Here is a 20468-nt window from a genome sequence, read left to right on the forward strand (position 1 = left end):
TTTTGGAAATTCAGAATCTAGCCAAAACCGGTTTGGCTCAGTGGATAGAGCGTCAGCCTGCGGACTGAAGTGTCCCAGGTTCGATTCCAGTCATGGGCATGTAACTTGGTTGCGGGCACATCCCCAGTGGGAGGTGTGCAAGCGGCAGCTGATTGATGTTTCTCTCTCATCGATGTTTCTGACTATCTATCCCTCTTCCTTCCTCTCTGTAAAAAATCAATAAAATATATTTTTAAAAAAATTCAGAATCTATCTGTAAATAAGACTGTTCAGCATCCCAAGATGCCAGGATTTCTAGTGAGATTTCTTTGGAAAATTGTGGTCTGAGGCTCAATGCTGGTTTGAAAACCATTGCTTCCATGCAAACCTTGTAAGGCATTGATGAGAAACTTCAGTAAGGCCCAAACCGGACTTGCTTAAAACACTACAGCTAATTAGGACAAAACTCTGCCTGTGGAGACAGCTTCCTCTCATCATTCAGGTGCCCAAGAGTCACCTCCTCAGAGAGGCCTTCCCAGATCACGTACTTAAAACAGACCCTCTCTCCATCCCACTCACTCTCCATCCCATTACTTATTTCTTATTCATAGCACTTACTTATCACTACCTGACTGTATCTTATAGACTTGTGGATTAGCTTGTTTACATAATTGTTATCTGTCTCCTCCTAAACTTCAGCTTCAAGAGCAGTCTTTCCTGTACTGGGAGCTGTCCTATCCATTACTGTACTGTGAGCACCTACATTAGGCCCAGGCATACAGTAGACACTATAAATTGTTGCTGAATAAATAAGTAGTTATTGAGGATTAAATGAGGGAATATAAAATTGGACAAAATATGGTTCTGATCCTCAAGGAACTCATATTCTAGTCTCCTGACTCCTCCAGCTTTGGAACTCACAGCAGCTGTCACCAGAATCCTGTTTCCACTCTCATTTTTACCCTATTTTCAAAGATCTTTAGACTAAATACAATAATGAGGGCCCCTCATGCTTTTTAGAGCCGTTATTACACACAGACTACCAGTGGGACTCCCTCCCATCCAGAGTTCAAGGGCAAGTAGACTCAGATCACGTGGCTCTGGGTCAGGTGACACCCACCGAATGACCACACATCCGACTTGCTGCTGTAGCGACTGAAGGAGAAGACTTCCGGGGACGCCCACTTCACCGGGAACTTGGTGCCCGTGGAGCTGGTGTACTGATCGTCAAGGACAAACCTGGGAAGAAAGCGGAGAGAGCATGTCGGAATGTTCTGGGGGCCTGAGTCCCCCTCCGGAGGCTGTGCCGGCACCATGTCCCCAAGTTACCTTGTCATCCCAAAGTCCGACACCTTGATGACTTGGTTTTCTCCCACTAAACAATTCCGGGCAGCCTGGACAGAGGGCAGGCCAACAAAAGGGAAAGAGAAACTGTTGGTGGATAATCAATAATGAAGGAGTCTCCTATAATCAGGTCCTTTGCTTTCGAGGAGCTCGACAAACGTTAACTGAGCTTCACTAACGCCTGATGGAAGGTAGCTAGAAAGAGGAGTGCGTGAGGTCCTTTATCAGGGTGAGGAAGTTTGGCCTTTTATCTTCATTTCTGGGATCCTAATTAGAAGAGAGATCCACATGTGGTCTAACCAATGATATGCTCTAATGCAACCATATGTGATAAAAATGCTAACATTAGGGCTGCTGGGAAGAGTCTGTCGCCCATTTGACTAAAATAAGAATGTTTTCAAGTTTCTAATCCCCTTACAACTATTTCTCAGTAGGAAGAGTACCTATTCCCCAATTAGTATCCCAGAATGTGGCATCGGAAGAGCCCTTAGCGATAGAAGACTCCAGGGAGCCTCAAATTTTAATGTGCCTACAATCCCATGGTGGAGCGTGTTAAACTAAGGATTCCTAAGCCCCAACCTCCAGAGGTTCTGAGGACAGTTCTAGGTGGGATTCTTGTAGATCCTGGGATAACACTTTGAGAAAAACTACTTATCTGCTTCCCTTGTTTTACCAGGAGGACACAGAGGGGCAAAGAAAAAGAGGCTGTTCATTGCATTTTGGAAGAATGTAAACTGAATCTCAGAGGGTTAAAATTAGAGGTGGGGCTGAGATTAGAGCCCCACTCGAAGTCATCATGAAACACTTTCCCACTGGGACATCCCGAAGTGGGTAGAGGAAGTCAGGTTGGGAGGGGAGGGGGTGTGTGACTTGATATTGACTAATGCATCCCAGTCTACATTTCAGGGGCCCTTTATCCTGATACCCTGCACCATCTTACCAGGTCCCTGTGGATGACACACGCCTCTTCCAGGTAGGCCATGCCCTCACACACGTCCAGGCACATGCCCAGCAGGGTCTCTGCAGCCAAGAGTCCCCGCTGGCTGCGCAGGTAATCCGACAGGCAGCCATGCTCCATGAACTCAAACACGAGGCAGATGGGGGCCTGCTCCAGGCACACCCCGTACAGCTGGACCAGTTTGGGGTGAGAGAGTTTCCTGGAGGAAAAAGGCAAGGGGTGAGATGGTCCAAACTTAGTTTCCTAAAAATGACTCCCCCCGGCCCCCCCTTCCCCCCCAAAAAAAGTATGTCACTTGAGCCTAGACCTGAAGGATGGCAACTGTGTATGAGGATGAGTGGAGGCCTGTGTGGCTGGCATGTTGTGAACCAGAGGAGAGATGGGTAGGAGGTGAGATTCACCAGCTGGCAGGGCCAGACCATGCTAGGCCTGTGAACCACGGTGAGAGTGTGATTTTATTCTCCGTGCCATAGAAAGCCATTGCTGGGTTTGAGCAGGGAGCTGGCACAACATGCCATCAGGGTGCTACTTAAAGAACATGGCCGAGAACACCCTCCCCACGACACCTTTGTCTCCCCTGGTTCGGACCACTCACATCATGACTTCAGCCTCCTCTATGAAGTCCTCTTCTGACATAGCTCCCTCCTGAATGGTTTTGATGGCCACCTTGTCCTTGTTGAGCCAGTAGCCAAGATGCACCAGTCCGAACTGCCCGCTGCCAATCTCCTGCACGAAAGTGAGCTCCGAGGGATGGATCACCCATTTCCCTGGAGGGGACAGAGAGGGTTTTCCAGGGTTAGCAGCAGTACTAAGGCATTGTTTGCTGATGTTTCTAATAGCATTTAGTAGAATGCTCTGTACAAAGTAGGTGTCCAATAAGCACTTCATCGATGAACTCTCAACTAAAGCCAATGGACATTGATTTGGCCAAGATAAATGGTCTCACACATAAATGCTTATTTGTACACACATCTCCAGATGTACCTGTTCTAATGGCCATTCAAAGTCTGGGGAAGAGTTAGGTTCATGGGGCGTCCATTCAGATTGGCCCCAGACCTTTAGGGACATGAGTTTCAGGCAAATGTATAACATTCCTAAATGCACTGCTCACCATATCTCAGCCCAGCTGTGATGGGGGCTTTCTGCCTCCAGGAACAAACAGGATAGCGAAGTCGTGTGACCAGGCCTGGGTTGATTAAAAAGCAAAAGGCTGTGGTTAGAGCTTTGTTGTACCAACAACCATCCAAGTTAAATCATCAGGAAGGAATATAACACAGCGCAAATGCTACTTTCATTCTGGAAAACAGATTCCAAAGCCCAGTCATTGATATTCCACCCTCTCTGAGAAGAGTCAGAAACACAGGTGGGCAAGTGGCGAAATCCCATGATCCCAGCAGCAGAATTGGCTAATGGAGAATATGTAATACTAGAGGCCCGGTGCATGGATTGTGCACTGGTGGGGTCCCTCGGCCTGGCTTGTGCCCTCTCACAATGCAGAACCCCTCAGGGATGTCAGACTGCTGGTTTTGGCCTGATCCCTGCAGGCCAGGTGAGGGACTCCACCGATGCACTAATCCGCGCACTGGGCCTCTGGTATGCATATAAGATCTTTGGTTAATATCTTCCCTCCCTCCCCCCTCCCTTCTTCCCTCTGAGTTTCATCAGTCTGTTCCATGTTTCCATGCCTGTGTGTTGATCATCTGCCCCTGGTGGTCAGTGCGTGTCATAGCTACCGGTCGAATGGTTGAACGGTTGCTTAGGCTTTTATATATATAGATAATCCAATATTTGGCGACCTTTTCTATTTGTATATTTACTTATCATTTAAGGTCAGCATGTTTGACATGAAGAAACCAGGCTCATCGTTTGTCACTTTTCTCCAAGTGCCTGTGGTAGGCCCCCCTCCCCCCCCCCCCCCCGCCCGGCCCTTGTCCTGCAGGACTCACCTCCTCCGTTGTGCTGGTGATAGTTGATGAGGAGAGGGATGGAATCGAATACATACTTTTCAGCCACATAGTATCGCTTGGGGTTGTCATTTGTTTCTTTGATGTGATAGTGCTTTATGCAGGGGTTGCTCTCACTTAAACAAATGCAACATAAATGCAATAATTAAAAAGCAATGCTTTGAAACAAAAATGCCAACTGGTATCAGGTTCCTACTAGCTTTTGTTTTTTTTCCTCTCTCACAACGACAACAGGTACATTTTAACCTGTGTCCATCTGGACAGGTTGGCCCTGGGGGTGCTGTTTTAAGGACTGGAGTCTGCATCTGGACCCAGTTAGAGTCAGTGCCGCAATGTTTCTTCCACAACCACAAAATGGGAGTGGTCTCATATATGCTATGTGTTTGCCTTCCCTGCTCTAAGGATTTAGCTAGTTATCAGCATATGCTGGGGAAGCAAACTTCGCACCAGTGTGATGTGTGCGGCAGAGTTAACCTAGCAGCCCTGACTCATGTCCTTAGAAAGACCCCCTTGCAAGGTTGGCCCTGGGCTGGCATCTGAGAACTTGGATTTCGGGAGTATTCTCACCATTCTCTCACTAATAAGGGTGCCTCAATGGTTTGTATAAACAATGTGGTTATGCTCAATGCCTGCTTTTCTTCTGGGAGCCTGGAAGTTTGCTATGTGCTAGGCAGAGGTTGCCTACGTGGCCAGGCCCCAGTGAAAACCATCTGCACTGAGTCTCTCCTGAGCTTCCCTCGTAGATGCCACTCCCCCTCTCCCCTCCCCCCGTCCCTCTGCCCCTCTCCCTGTTGTCCCAACTTGTTGCTGGAGAAATTCCGCATGCCCTGTGTGACTCCACTGGGAGAGGACTCCGGTCCCTTGTGTTTGGTTTTCTCTGGATTTGGCCCCAGGTGCCTTTTGCTGATTTTGCTTTGCAGCCTTTGGCTGTGATAAATCTCGGCCTCGAGTACCACTAAATGCTGAGTCCTGGGGTCTTCCTAGTGAATCACTGAACCTGGGGGTGTCTCAGAGACCTCCACGCTGCTTTGGTTGGCTCTCCTCTATTTTACCTTACGCAGTTGCATGTCACTCTCGCCACTGTCCCCCAGGCAGGGCAGAGGTAGGCCCCTCTGTGATGTGTACCCCGTTCTTTCCCACCCCTGGACAGCGCCTTGCCTCTCTGTCGCCTGTCCAAACCCTGCTCTTGCTCTGAGTCTTGCTGACATCCTCTGTCTTCCAACAAGTATTCCACGAGGACCCCTTCATAATTCATTTTCCCTCTTCTCTTACTTCTTTATTTTTGGTAATTGCCCAACTGCTTACTCTTCCTAATTTTCTGATTAGAAGAGAATTTGACATCATTTTACAGAGATGGAAACTGAGGCCCGGAGAGGGGCAGACAAGCAGTGAGGGTCTTGCAGGAAGTCAGCAGAGTCATGATGGGGCTTGGCCACTCGCCCTCTATTGCCTCAGGAAAGTGCCAGCAGCTCTCCGAGCCTCGGCTTCTCTTTTGTGAAGGGAGCATAGGAACCCTGCCTTCAGGGTTCATTAGGTTAAACATGGTCTGCGATGTTCTGGCACATAGTAAGGACTTGGGAAATGGCAGGCAGCTTCATTAGCAGGGCCAGAACTAGAATTCATATCTTCTCACTTCCAGCCAGAAGTATCTTTTTTATTATTCTGTGTAATTAATTACAAACTCATCAAATACAGGGCCAGGTATTTTCTTTCTCTGGAGCTCTGCCCTCAGGGATGCTAACCCGGAAAGGAACTTGGCACCCAGCCCCAGCGCAGTCATGTTCCTGCTAAGTGACTGCAGTTATGTCCCTAATCTCTCTGGCCTTGGACATCTCTGGAGGGTGAGAGGGAGGAAGGGAACACACATCATTCCCAGCGACCCTTCGACCTCTTGCTCTGACATTGCCGTGGGCTGCCTTCCTCAGCCCCTTCAGGACCGCCTCTCCCCATCTGCCAAGTGAGGGGGCGCCATACCTTACGATGGCCTTGGTGAAGACAGACAGGGTGTATGTGCCTGGAGTCCTGGAATCCCGTACCATGAAGGCTCCTTCTTTGCCCTGGAATGGTTAGAAAGAATGGAAGGTTAGTGATCCCAGAAAACCAGGCTCATGCACACAGCTCCACTTTCTTGCTTGTGAACGAGGGGGCAGGAGTGGGGGGGATTCTGTAGGCCAGCTAGGCACAGAGCAGACTTTCAGCAACAATGGCTGCCATTTTATATATTCGCTCAACAGATATCTCTCGAGCTCTTACTATGGGCCATGGGCCATGGGCTATGGGCCATGAGCCATGGGTCAGAGACTATTCCAGTGAGGATAGAAGTAGTAATGAAGACAGACACAAGCGCTGCCCTCTTGGAGCTGGCCATGTACCCGATTCACTGCAGATATTGTCCAACCCTCACCACAACACCACAATCTAGATGTTACCATCTTCGATTTCCTGATGAGGATACTGAGTGCCAGAGAGCTTAAGTGACTTTCTCATGACCTACAACCAGTAAGTGGCAGACCTGGGATTTGAACCTTGAACGTGGCCTGTGAGCAAAGCCAGTGTTCATTCTACTACGCTGTGGTGCCTCCATTCATCAAATGTTAGAAGCCACATCTGCATTCCCCCACAAGGGTATAAGCCAGCTGTGGGCAAACTATGGCCCGTGGGCTGGATCCGGCTGTTCTATCCGGTTCTCTTGCTCTCCCCTCCGCTCCTTTACTTTGAATTTATATTAGTTCACACAAACACTCCATCCATGCTTTTGTTCCGGCCCTCCGGTCCAGTTTAAGAACCCATTGTGGCTCTCGAGTCAAAAAGTTTGCCCACCCCTGGTATAAGCTTTCTGTCCTGGAAGCTTCATCAGTCCCTTAATGAAAAACAGTATCTTTTAGGCCCTTTCCAAAGTGCTGATTTTGCTATCGGGCAAAAGGAGAAAAAATGTGAAGCTCCTGAGCACACGAGGGAAGTGGAGAGAAGGCGAAGACCCAAGTATGTCCCCTTTCCTTCCCCTGACAATATTGCTGGCGCTGATAAAATCAGTATAAGCAAATGGATAGTACTGTCTATTTCTTCCTGGTGGCACCTTTAAAATCTTAGCTTTGTTTGAGTACTTCATGTCTAATGCTCTGTTCCCACCCACCTGTAAATCTCTGCTGGTAATATTTGCAAAGCCTATTATTATGATTTACTTAACTTAGACATAGTGAGGTCCTTAAGGGAAGGCCAGAAAGAGACAGGAGCCTTGTGCAGTGGGCATATACTTGTAGCATGTGGAGCAAAGCATACACAATTTAGAACAACACAGGCCCCTCCATTCCCCAACCCCAACGGTGGGCTATCTACACATAAAAGTAATACCCACAGATGGCCATGCTAATTGTTTGAATCCTAGAACCTCAGGGTTAGAAAGGACCATATAAAGGCTATCTAGTTCAAGGTTATCCCAATCTCAGCACCACTGACATTTTGGGCCCCGTAATTCTATGTGGTAGGAGCCTTTCCTGTTTATAGGCTATTTAGCAGCATCCCTGGCCTCTAACAACGGGATGACAGGCATTAGCAAGTGTCCCCTGGTGGACAAAACCACCTCTGGTTGAGAAACGCTGATCTGGCCTAACTCCCTAAACCCTGGAATCCCAAACTTTGTTGATTATCACAAGTACCTGAGACAAAACAAAATAGCAACAGCAAACAACTGACCAAGCTCTGTCCCATATCTACACACTAGACGGACCCTGGTACCTGAACTTTTCAAAAGCTTGCCATGTGATCCTTATAGACATTCAGGTTTGATGTCCACGGACCCAGCTAAACAGGCAGCTCTTATTTATAACAGTCCTGATAAATAGTCTCTGTCTCACAAAGCACTGATAGTTAGATAGCTTATCCTTGCACAGAAACACAATCTGCTTCCTCTAACTTGGCCCTAAACATGCAGGATGTGTGTGTGGGGGTGGTGTGGTGGTGGTGGTGGTAGGGGGTGAGGAAATTGGGGACAATTGGCTCTTACAAATACTGTTCATTGTTGCCAAACGTATAGTTTGCCACATAAAGTTTGCGAAACTCCCCAAACTCTTCTTATCTCTGCTGGGAGTTTTAAGAGTCTATTTTGAAATTTGGGAGTGGGGGGAGGGGGTGGAGAATGGGGGATTTGGAGGAAGGTAGTCAAAAGGTACAAACCTCCAGGTATAACATAAATAAGTCACGGGGATGTGATGGACAGCATGGTGACTACGGTTAATGATACTGAACTGTATATTTGAAAGTTGCTGAGAGAGTAGGTCTTAAAAGTTATCATAAGGAAAAAAACAACTGGTAACTGTGTAGTGATGGCTGTACACTAATCGTGGCAATCAGTTTGCGACATATACGTGTATGAAATCATTATGTTGTACACCCTAAACTTATTCAATGTTATATGTCAGTTTTGTCTCTCATCATCATGTTTGTGATATTCATCCACCCTTTACGTGTAGCATAGATTGTCTTCAAAATGTCTCCCCTTTTGCTAAATAGCGAAGAGTTTGTTCTTGCCTCATTGAAATGTGGTGGGTTAAACGCAAGGCAGGAAGAAACAAAACTTCAACAGAGGCCAATTTATCTGCATATGTAAGTTATTCTAAAGGGGAAGAAACAGACTAAAAGCCCAGAAGTTTAACCACTGTCTTGTGAAGAGGGGAGTGGGAACATTTCTTCTGTTGAATTAAGAGCATTTTGTTGTTGCTATTCCTTCAAAGAAGCCATTATTTTTTTTGGACAAAGATCTGTAATCAGAGCCGGGCCCAGCTGTTAACAAGAGGCATGGCAGACGTGAGGAGCAGGCGAGGCCAGGTTTGCAGTGAGCTCTGCGGTGCAGGAGGCGCCCAGCTCCTCCTCCCCTGCAGTTGCTCTAGGCGACAGGCAGCGATGGTGACAGGAAACTCGGGTTTGGGGCTGAGGGGCCTAGAGTTCTGGGGAAAATGAGGCATCCAGCACATGCCATACCACCTACTTCCTGAAAAGGGCTCAGAGGAAGTCACAACCACCAAGAACAGGGGAGGCTGAAGGGTCTTTGCTCATATCACTGCCACACACTGGGGCACTGGCCTGAGCAATGCAGCCCGGGGCAGGGGAACCTCACTCTGATGAGTCTCTATTTACCTTTTATACTTTATCTAGAAAAACATAAGTATCTCTCCTATCATTGATGTTTCTCTCTCTCTCCTTCTCCCTTCTTCTTTGAAATCAATAAAAATATAGTTTTTAAAAAAGAAAGAAGAAAAAATGCCCAACTGGTGTGGCTCAGAAGTTGAACATAGACCTATGAACCAGGAGGTCGCAGTTCGATTCTGGGTCAGGGCACATGCCCGGGTTGCAGCTCGATCCGCAGTGGGTGGCGTGCAGGAGGCAGCCAATCAATGATTCTTATCATTGATGTTTCTATCTCTCTCTCCCTCTCTCTTCCTCTATGAAATCAATAAAAATATATTTAAACTGACAATAATAGACGAAAAATCATGCCAAGGATGCGTTACCTGAAGAGTTAATAGGACACCATAGGAGATGCTTTTCTGTGGTTCCCAAACTTGGGTAAGTCCCAGAACCACCTGGAGCCACCTCCAGAGTTTCTGATTGGTGAGGGCTAGAGTTTTAGAATTTGTATTTTTTAAAAAGCTCCCCCACTAATGCTCATATCAGCCAGATTCTCCTTAAGCACAGTTGTTCATTTAAAAGCATTTGTTAAACATTTGATGTATTCCTTCATTCATTTATTGAGCAACTACTTGGTCATAGGTACAGTTCTGGGTTCCTAGGTACAGTAGGTACATGCTATGATTAAAGAACTCTAATCCAGTGGAGAAATATGTATAGGGCAGTACATCAGGAGAGTTAGTTTAAAAATGAAAGAAACACATTATTGGTTAATGAAAATGAGTCAATCCATGTCATAATGGTCCTATACTTGTTAGATAAGGAGACACTAATATACCCATGAAACAATTCAGCAGTTGTTTCAAACAGCATATAATACTGGGACCCACTGAAATTCACACTTGTGTTACCTAAGGCGGCAAAAAGGACTTGATAAAGTAGCTCAGAGTATTAGTAGGAGGAATATTTCAACTGCCAGGGCAAACAGACTGTGTTTAAGTCCCTCCAAAGAACTGCTGTAAAGTAGGAGTAATTTTTAGCTAGTCATTCATGAGGCCATAGGCAATACTTCACCAACCAATGTGTGTGATTGAAAATAACAAAACCACACTTGTTTAAACTCAGTATAATCCAGGTTTTCAATAATTTTGTACTCCTCTCACTTATCTGAGTTTTACTATGTTATCCAATAACATAGGCTGGGAAACTAGGTGCCATGCTGACTACATATGGATCCCAAGTTTGACTGGGAAAAATACAGATCCCCAGGAACTCAGACTAGAGATTCTGACCTGTAGGTCTGGGGTGGGCCTGGGAATCTGAATTTTTAAAAGTTTCCCAGTGGGCCCTAGATGGTTTGGCTCAGTAGATAAAGCATCGGCCTGTGGACTGAAGGGTCCCAGGTTCAATTCTCGTCAAGGGCACATGCCCAAGTTGTGGGCTCAATCCCCAGTAGGGGGTATATAGGAGGCAGCTGATTAATGATTCTTTCTCATCATTGTTTCTGTCTCTCTCTCCCTCTCCTTCCTCTCTGAAATAATTAAAAAATAAATAAATAAATAGATAAATAAATAAATAAATAAATAAATAAATAAATAAATAAATAAAAGTTTCCCAGTGGTTCTGTTGGGAACAACAGGAAAAGATTAAATGCTAAGTCAGTGTGGAACCAAGTAGAAACCAGAGTCCAATAATGACTCAGCTCAATTCCTCGTCTTCCATGAAATCTTTCTAACTCCACTAGCATCTTCTCTGAACTCAGAGACCCCTGAAAGCCTGCCTCATATGCTCATAGCTTATTTTAGATTATGCTTGAAGTCTTTTTTCAGAGTTTGTTTTGTTTCCCAATAGAGCCCAAAGCTCACTGTGCTCAGCAAAATGGTAAGGTCCTGGAGTTTATATTAAGAAGTCCTAATAAAGGAAATGGTGCAAACATACCATAACTGAGACAGGTGATAATTGAGACAGCCGGTGTAAGAGACTGCCTGTATCACATTCATCACCAGTAAACACACAGGGTCTTTTGGAGAATCCACAGACACCTAAACCTTCCCTCTTTGATGAGGACAAGTTTCCCAGGGGCAGAACATCTTACCTTGTCCTCTTGTTAGCTGCCTGCTAAGAGCAACTTACCCAAAGAAGAAAAACCCAAGTTCGCTATCCCCGGTATGACTGTGGACTTTCCTTCTCCCCTCCCATTTTCCTCTTACAGATATTACATTTGTTTCCTCTGATAGAATGAATCAATCTACTATCAGTTTCTCTTGTGCAAAAGTAAACAACATTAATAATAAACTCTGTGTCTTTAAATTATTCATCATCATTCTACCTTCCCATCACAGCCTTTCACACCCTTCCTGACATCTTCCCAGGTTCCTTCTCTAAACTTCTAACCACTGTCCAAAATCATGGATGGTTTGGGTGGCCAATTATCCATTTGCCTGGGACTGGTGGGGGATAGGGGTGCCCCTGGGACATAGGAATCTCCGTTTTACAAGTAGAACAATCCCAGGCAAGGCAAGATGAGTTGGCCATTCCAGCTTCATTCCATTCAGGAAAGATTTGAATTTGACTCTTAAAGACAGGAAATACTTTCAAACCACAACTGGAAAATGGTATATGATGAAATGGCAGGAATAGTGTTGACATTTGGGATAAGAGACTAATGCCTTCATTAACTCATGCCTACTGCTTACTGGTCTCTCTGGGAAGGCTAGGGTTGGGCACTAGTCATTAACATCATCTGAATATTAGACTCGGATGGAGAGATTTTTCTTTAAATGGCTAATGCCAACACAATTTATTTTAAGTCAAAAGGCGGGTTAAGGAGACTTACTGTGTCCAAAAGAAGTTTTTCAGCTTTGTCTCGGCTGATACTCTTATTGTACCACCTGAAAGCAGAAAAAAAGCCATATATCAATGACATTTAAAATGTTTGATGATTTACTTGTGAAAGATAATTAATGCCAGAAATACCTCCAGAAGGGGGAATATACATTTTTTATTTGACCCAGGCTTCACCATTCTATATTGCTTTATAGTTGGTTTGAATTTTGGGTTTGTCTCTTCTATCATAAATTAGGAGATTCTAATTAAACACAAAAACAAAACGTCCAAGCCTGGTGAGCATTTGGAATAAATACATATTTCTTTCTACAGGCATTGATTATTTTAAAAAAGAATTTCATTTAAGCATGTTTTATATGTGTTTCATTATAGCTCAAGGATTCTTGGAACTGATGGCTCTTTTAGCTGAGGGGTGAGGTTATTTGTGTACTTCATCAGAATGAATCTCATTTTGAGAGACTCTTCAGAAAATAAATGACAGCTCTTCACTATAGAATTTATTCAAATTTCAGCAACAAATAACTTGACCACATTTGAACTAATAAGAACCCACATAAGTTAATAGAAGTCTTCACAGCTAGCATTCTTCAACCTTGGTATCACATATTTGGTGAGGACTTAAAATTTTTTTATTTTTAAATAATTTCAAGGGTATAGGAAAGTTGTAAGACACTATAAAAGAACTCCCATATACACTTCCCCCAGAGGAACCAATTGTTTACATTTGCCTTACCACTGTCTCTGGATAGATAAATATACTATATTTTTCTGAACCATTTGAAAATAGACTTTTATTCCTAATGACTTCAGTATGTATTTCAAAGAAATAGAGTATACATTTATATAACCATAATACAATTATCCAAATCAGGAAATTTAACATTGATACAATACGGTTATTTAATATCAGACCTTATTCAACGTTCATCAGTTGTCCCAATAATGTGTATTGCAACTAATTTTTTAATGATTCAAGAGCCGATCCAAGATTACTAGTGCCCCACCTCTGAATCCACAATTCGTCCCTCCAAGAACTCCTGGTCTGCATTGTGGGAAGTGTGGTTTAGAAACCAAGATCCGGTGTGCACACTGCTACTCTGGTGTTATTGCTTCTGGGCCTTTCAGCAGCTGAGCCGGGAAATCTATGTATATATGGTGAGTACTCTGGACACTGCAATTTGATTGTATTAAACTCTAAGTAGTTCCACTAAAATAATATTCATGTGGGCTCTTCTAAATGGTAGCTTGGAATAAACAACACAAGCTAAGCAGATATTTAATACCTATTTGTCTGCTATTTTGGTATTGGATGTGTTAAACCATGTTTTGAATCAGTTTGTATTTGAACCGGTGTTCATAGCATTTTTTTCCTTCTCAATTAAGACCAATATTCCTGGGACTCCCAGAACCGTTTCCTTTCCTACAATCTGCATAGGCATCCGAGAAGCATCCTCTTGTTAAAAGGGCAGGTGAGTACACCCCCCTCCCTCCCCTTCTCCTATATCAAGTGTCCTTCTGCTGTTATTTAGGGATCAGAGTATGGGGAGAAGAAAGCAGGTCAAGAAGAGAAAAATGCCTGGTGATTTTATCATCAACCAACAATTTATTTCTAAACTAAGGAGAACTCCTTAGTACCATATTTTTGTGAAATAAAGAAAATATCTTACTCGTAGGTTTCCAGGCTATTTGCAGATTTTTCCACCAGATAGCTGCTGGGTACGTATCCTTCATGTCTGTAAAAGGGAAATCAGTGTTTAGACTAATAGAGGACTAATTTTCACATCTCCATTTTGTAAGTTTAATTTGCTAAAAGTCCCTTAGAGTTGGGAGAGTCTCACATTATTTGGCATTCCTGATAAGAGATTTTGAAGTTTGAGAATAAAAGCATTGCTGAAAAATAACAACCATCTATCTGTCAAAGGCAATAGATTCACTACTGAAATATGAACCATACCAAATAAAACTTAAAAAGTGCTGCTTGCTTGTTCTCCTCAGTGTGAAAGTTCCTCTACTAGAAAAAAAGGTCAATGTGTGGTCTCTATTTTCTATAAGGAAACTTTTTCTGCATGTGATAATCAATATTTTTTCCACTTTAATGCTGTTATGATACAGTCAGGAAACCAAAATAATTTAAATATAAAAAATTACTATCCAACCACAGGTGTCAAAAAATACTGCCAGTCAGCATTTTAAGTTTTAATTCAAAGCCTCCCTAATATGCTTTGTTAACTGAGCTCCTTCAGACATAAATGGTAAAACATGAGAAAAAAGGAAAAAGTCATGTTGGATTTGGGGGTGGGCATCCCTTTGAGCAGGACTAAATAATTTTGCATAAACGAAGACATACAGATTAAGGGACTAATAAGCGCATCAAAATACTTCACATTTGTGTGTAGCTTTGTGCTTTTCAAAGTACGTTTACATTCACATTCATGATTGCATTTAATACCACAAGGTGAGAGCAGTGTGCCTTCACTCTCTCGGCCTCTGACTCTACCTGCAATGAGGGACCTAAACTAGATTACACATACAATCCCTCCAGACTCTGCCAGTCTATCAGAAGATGCCTGACAGGTTCTTGCTTTTTACTTTGTAAAAGTGTTTTGCCATTTTTCAATCCAGTGATTATGTTTATGGGGAATGTGTAATCTATTTCACAGAATTGTTTTGAGGTTTGAAGAAAGCACGAATGGGGATATCCTTCATGGGATGATGATCTCATGCCTTGCGCCCATGGCTGACAGAGCTAGTCGATCATGACAGGCTTTCTTTGGAGAATTGGACTTCCAGCCACAGAAGCCTCCTTAACACCATGCTCATGGTAGTTAGTGCCAAGTGACAGAAATCAGCTTGTTCTGAAATTTGCTATTTCTTTTATATCTCTCTTAATATCTGTTTCTGCCACACCATATGTTTACCATTATAATAATAGGTCAAATACTATTTTTGCTTTTAAATAGAATGACTGAGTTTTAACATGCCAACCAAAGCTGGGTTATCTACATAAGTGATGATCATTATCTTCACTTGTATGTGGATACAGAATTTACAAAGACATTTCACTTTCATCATCTCACTGATTTTTCTCAAAATTCTGAGAGTCAAAGCTGATATTATCAGGCCTGGCCGGGTAGCTCAGTTGGTTAGAATATTGTCCTGATACGCCAAGGTTGTGGGTTCAATCCCCTGATCAGAGCACATACAAAAATCAACTAATGAATGCATAAATAACTGGAACAACTAATCTCTCTCTCTCTCTCTCTCTCTCTCTCTCTCTCTCTCTCTCTCTCTCTCTCTCTCTCATCAAATCAAAAAATAAAGCGGATATTATAGTCTGCATTTGGCAGATGAGGAAATGCATTCACAGAAATTAAGGGACTTTTCCAAAGTCCTATGCAACAAGAGCAGCTGACACTAAAGTGCAACTCTTCTGTCTTGCCACCTTGTGTACTTTCCACGATATCGCACTATTACAGAGCAAACGGGGAAATTCCCATATGCCGATTGGCCTCTGGGGTGTCCTCTTCAAAGCCCTTTGAAGTGCAGAGTTGAGCCTTTCCACAGGCCACTGAACAAAGGGTAAACTGTCACTGGGAAAGTGAGACCCAGGAAGAAATTCTCTGGCACCTCAGGTGCTAAAGAAATGTCAGTTGGTTGAAGGGATGGATTTCTGAGTAGGTTCCTCTGCTGTTTGGAGAGCCAGGCAGTCTTGAACCTGTGTCTGGTACAGCCTCCCCATATGGGCACAATAGTGCTTCTTTGTGGAATACATTGTCTGTCTCCCAAACGGTGGATGTTAGTAGAAAAACCCAAGAGATTTTTAGATGAGTTTGGGGGCCCGGAGTGCTTGATGGGGTGCAGGGAGCAAGCATAGCAAGTGACTGCCTCCCAGCCACTTCTGAGAAATGGAAAGACACCCCTCAATGACTTCTTCCTTCCTCTTCCTCTGCCTCCGCTCTCCTCTCCTAATTCAGTGCAATGGTCATGCTGAGAGGCAGGACAAACTACCACACCTCAAACACTGGACAGCAACCACAGACTAATTCAGTGCAATGGTCATGCTGAGAGGCAGGACAAACTACCACACCTCAAACACTGGACAGCAACCACAGACTAATTCAGTGCAATGGTCATGCTGAGAGGCAGGACAAACTACCACACCTCAAACGCTGGACAGTAACCACAGAGAGGCCTTACCCATTCTTGTCTTGAACTCGCCACCAGTGAATCTCAGAGCTGTCCAGCAGATAGTACTCGTCATTGCGCTGTAGCGTGAGTTCCTGAGGATCATTCGTTTGGTAGTCATACAAGGCAATGACCAGGGTTTCTTCATGCTCCTGAAGTGATCGCTGGAGGAGGAAGACAAAATCAAACAAAGATGTAGAAAGGAGGTAAACTGCAGAGCGAGGTGAGCAAGTCCCTGAGCTATAACTTGCTCCTGGGAGGGTATCAGGTCAAACACCAGTTCCTACAATCCACTGGGGTATTCTCTGAGACAATTGCCTTCCTCTAGTTGTCTTTCTTTATGTGTTAGGATTATAGTACTGAATATGACACAGGACATTCAATACCTGGAATTCATCACCCCTCCCATTCTACGAGGTGAATTCCTACCAGAGTGAATTCCAGGTAGCCACTCACATGTCACAAAAGTCTGCTGATTTCTCCATTTGTACTATGTCCCATGTTGCAGCCTCTCTGCTGGAAGCATGACATTCTTGGTGAAGGTGATGCAGTCAACACTAAATCGTTTAGTCCATGCTTCTCTGATTTGATTTGTGGGTTTGTCCAGATCCATAAAATCATAAGCTGGGATTCCTCTTAGAGGTCATGTAATTCACTCCTTTGTTTAGAATGGGGACACTGAGGCCCAGATGAAGTAACGGAAGTACTCAGTTTAGCACTTGAATTAGTCTGAATGCTCTTTCCACTAGAGCATACGGGGCTCCCTTCTTGTGGGCTCTGTTGCCTATGTCTCTACTTCTTAAAACCTTTCTTAGGATGAGAGATTGAGGACATGAAGAAGAGACTGTAAGGCTGACAAGTCCAGGATGGACACACGTGCTGCGGGTTGGCAGATTTAGTGAGAGAGTACATGAGGGAAGAGGTTGTGATTACTGGCTAGAACAAGATTTGTTGCTATAAATGTCAAATTCTCTGAGTCCTTGAAGCATTTGATAGCGTAAAAATACTAGCACTTAAAAGAAAGAAAAAAAAGACCTTTTTTTGTGTGATCCCAGCTGTGTCCAGAATGGAATTTGAAGCTTAGCTATTTATGGAGCTTGTGAGGTGGTACATTGGGTTCCTCGAACTAGAGTTGATGGGCCTGAGGCTTTTGCCCTAAGAAGAAGGAGTTGTGTCAGGGCACCTGAAGATATGACTGTTCCACAGTCTCTCTCACACAGAGCATCAGCCTATTAGCTCAGACTGGATTAAAAATACATATAACACTCTAGATGCCCATTCAAAATGCCATCACCCATTAGGGGACAGAGCACGAAAGTGAAGGGAGAAATAAATTCAAGAGGCTCAAGGTGAGAAATGTTGCAATGGCTTTAAACCTGTGGTTGAAAGTAGAACAATGATGGCAAAGGCCCTGTGCTCTGAAAAGTCTTCAAGAGCCAAGTGTCAGAATCCAAGGAGAGATGGGTGGGCAGTGTTTTCTGGCCTTCACCTTCATTGGTGGTGAAAATAAGACAAGGGCAAACTGGCTTAAGGCGTAGAGGTGTGGGTTTAGATGAGACTGTGGGGGAAACCGTCTACGTGCCAGGGTGGTGAGATTCCGAAACATGTCTTCAAGAGATGTGGTGAAATATTTTTAGAAGATCAATGAAAAAAAAAAAGGGAGAAGAGCTCATTTTCTGCTATAACTTAAGCACACTGCTTTCCTGTTGTGAGGGATGAGGCTGATGACACAGATCTAAAAACCAGCCTGAGGTTTTGAGCGATTTAGAACTTCTCTTATGGGGACGCTGCCAGTTTCTAAAATGTCACCATGTTGGCTGGAGGGAAGCAGCAAAGATCATCCTTCGGGAAGAGCAGTAAGGAAGCAGAATCAGTAGGTTCTGGAATTAAAGGGCAAGTACTAAAATGTGGTGTTTGGTGTTGATATAACCATAAGGGGCAGGCTGATCTTTCTCCTTTTTTTGGGCGGGGGGAGGTCTTCTTGACTAAATAGCTTCCCCAGAGTTGACTCAATATCACTGAAATCTTGGCCAGTGTTTCTCAAACTTCAGTGTGCCTCAGACTCACCTGGAGCTTTAGTAAAATGCAGATTGCTGGGCCTCTTCCCCAGGGTTTTGATGCAGTAGGTCTGGGTTGGGGCCTGAGAGTCTGCATTGAATTTCTAATAAGCTCCCAGGTGATGTTGATGCTGCTGATCCACGGACCAGACTTTGAGAACCACCACTCAAATTAGAGACTACCCCACCAGAAACTCTGTAGCCTAATGGTTTGACTCCTAAGTGTCTGAACAGCCTTGGGAGAGTCCCAAAACTTCTCTTGGGACTTGATTTCCCAAGTGTTAGAAAGAGAATAAAACTCTAACTCTCTTAAGCAGCTAGAACTCATAGTGAGTTTTGAACTAGTAAAAGTGCGGAAGTGCTTTGAAAAATATAAAGTAATATCAAATATATGCTTCCAAAGTGCCTTTATGTAGAATGAATATGCAATTTTACATAGAGTAAATATGCAAGTTTACATAGATGTGAGCTGCTATTATACTCCAAAGTGTTCAGGTGGCTGGACACACAATTTAATAGAGTAAGCGTTCATTGAGTGGACAAAGTGAGGTGAAGCTTTAGAAGCTCAGTGGCCCATTTACATGGACAGACCCACAAGACAGTTCAGGCCCAAGAAACCCAGTGTGCTGAGTTCAGCTGAAGCACGACAATCTGTTGCCTTCACAGAGGGTCAGAGAAATCGGGGCAGGCAGGAAAAAGGCAGGTGGGAGCGTGCCCTTCAAGCAGCCCGCAGCAGTGGGCCCACCCTCGCCCGGCGCTGAAGGTCTCACTCACCCTGTTGTCTTCAGGAGTAGGAGGAAGAGGCTTCTTTGAAGCTGAAACGAGAAAAACAGAAAAAGAAAATGAGCCTAAAACTGAATATCCCCAACCGGAGGTGAGCCGTCGGGAGCTTTTCAGAGAAAAGGGGCCCTCCCGGAGGAGAACAACAGGAGAAAGGGGCAGGAAGAGCCGGTGAGACACAGAAATACAAAGATCAACCCTGATAGAACCTCTATTGTGTCTCCCTCAGCCTGCTGGTTCGCCACGTCCTTCTAGGAGACACCAGGAACTTCTGGAAGCCAATATTCCAGGCCTCTTTTTCTGTATTCCCAGGCAAAGCTTAACATCAAGGTTGTGACAGGGATTAGGCTTGTGTCCTTCCTGGAGACTTCCATGATGGCACCTGCTAAGCGCAGGAGTGGGAATGGCTGACTCAGGGGGACAGTGACTCACTGGCTTCCTGATGCTGTTGTAGGCTAGAGGAGGAGGTGGGAGCGGGGGCGGCCACCAAGGCTGAAATCCACTTTTAGTTACCTTACGGCTTCTGAGTATGTGTTTTTGCTGCCTCCTCCACACAGCACACACCAACACCTCTCTTGATCTCTCCTCCCTCTATTCCTTCTGTCCTCCTTTCTTCTCTCTTTCTTTTCATCTCTTTCCCCATCTCTCAGTATTTCTCTTGTGAGACCCTGAAAAGTCAGGCCTGGAATCCATGGACCAATTGTGGGTGTCTGGGTGGCACATAGGAGGCCATTCACAGGCTTCTGCTCAATTCAAAGATTTCTTTAACAATCAGAGATAAGAGGGGAGTGGGCTGCATAAGTAGGTGGTGAGTTCCTCATCTCTGCATGAGGCTGACTTGATGTTGGACAGCCTGTGTCAGGGATGTGGTAAGAGGAGGTTCACCTCCTTTTGTGCCAACTCCTTGAGCAAGGGCAGGGTGGGGTACTGGGTATGCAATTCACAGAGAAGAGGGAAAACCAACATAATAGGAAGCATGCTTCTTACTCAGCATTGAACTTGGAGCCAGGAGACTGGCATTCTCACCCCAGCTCCACCACATACCAGCTGTGTGGCCTTGGGCCTTTCTGACCCTGAATATTCTGTGACTGGTCTCTTTCTTCCTCTGGCCTTGTTCTTCCCTTCCTTCCTTCCTTGCCCTCTGTGTGAAGTTGGTATGTGGTGAGGTCAAGGCCAGTTCTGGTTGCAAAAATAAGTGTTGCTGTGGGTTGGATACAGCAGGGTCCACTT

The 20468-nt window shown here is 44.5% G+C and overlaps 1 protein-coding gene across 1 annotated transcript in view; it reads right to left on the bottom strand.

Annotated features, from left to right (window-relative positions):
* Positions 1-20468, bottom strand: part of ITK (IL2 inducible T cell kinase) — a gene marked incomplete at its 5' end in the record, with an annotated part of 49451 nt that overhangs the window by 6965 nt on the left and 22018 nt on the right. The window contains 11 exons of the mRNA XM_080672687.1: positions 1100-1218; positions 1309-1373; positions 2264-2480; positions 2877-3048; positions 3393-3467; positions 4228-4361; positions 6220-6302; positions 12206-12260; positions 13884-13949; positions 16414-16565; positions 19233-19273. Of these exons, the coding sequence (XP_080528813.1) occupies positions 1100-1218; positions 1309-1373; positions 2264-2480; positions 2877-3048; positions 3393-3467; positions 4228-4361; positions 6220-6302; positions 12206-12260; positions 13884-13949; positions 16414-16565; positions 19233-19273 (1179 nt within the window). The remainder of the gene's footprint in view (positions 1-1099; positions 1219-1308; positions 1374-2263; positions 2481-2876; positions 3049-3392; positions 3468-4227; positions 4362-6219; positions 6303-12205; positions 12261-13883; positions 13950-16413; positions 16566-19232; positions 19274-20468) is intronic.

Source organism: Plecotus auritus (assembly GCF_963455305.1).
Source record: "Plecotus auritus genome assembly, chromosome: 6".
Lineage (NCBI taxonomy): Eukaryota > Metazoa > Chordata > Mammalia > Chiroptera > Vespertilionidae > Plecotus > Plecotus auritus.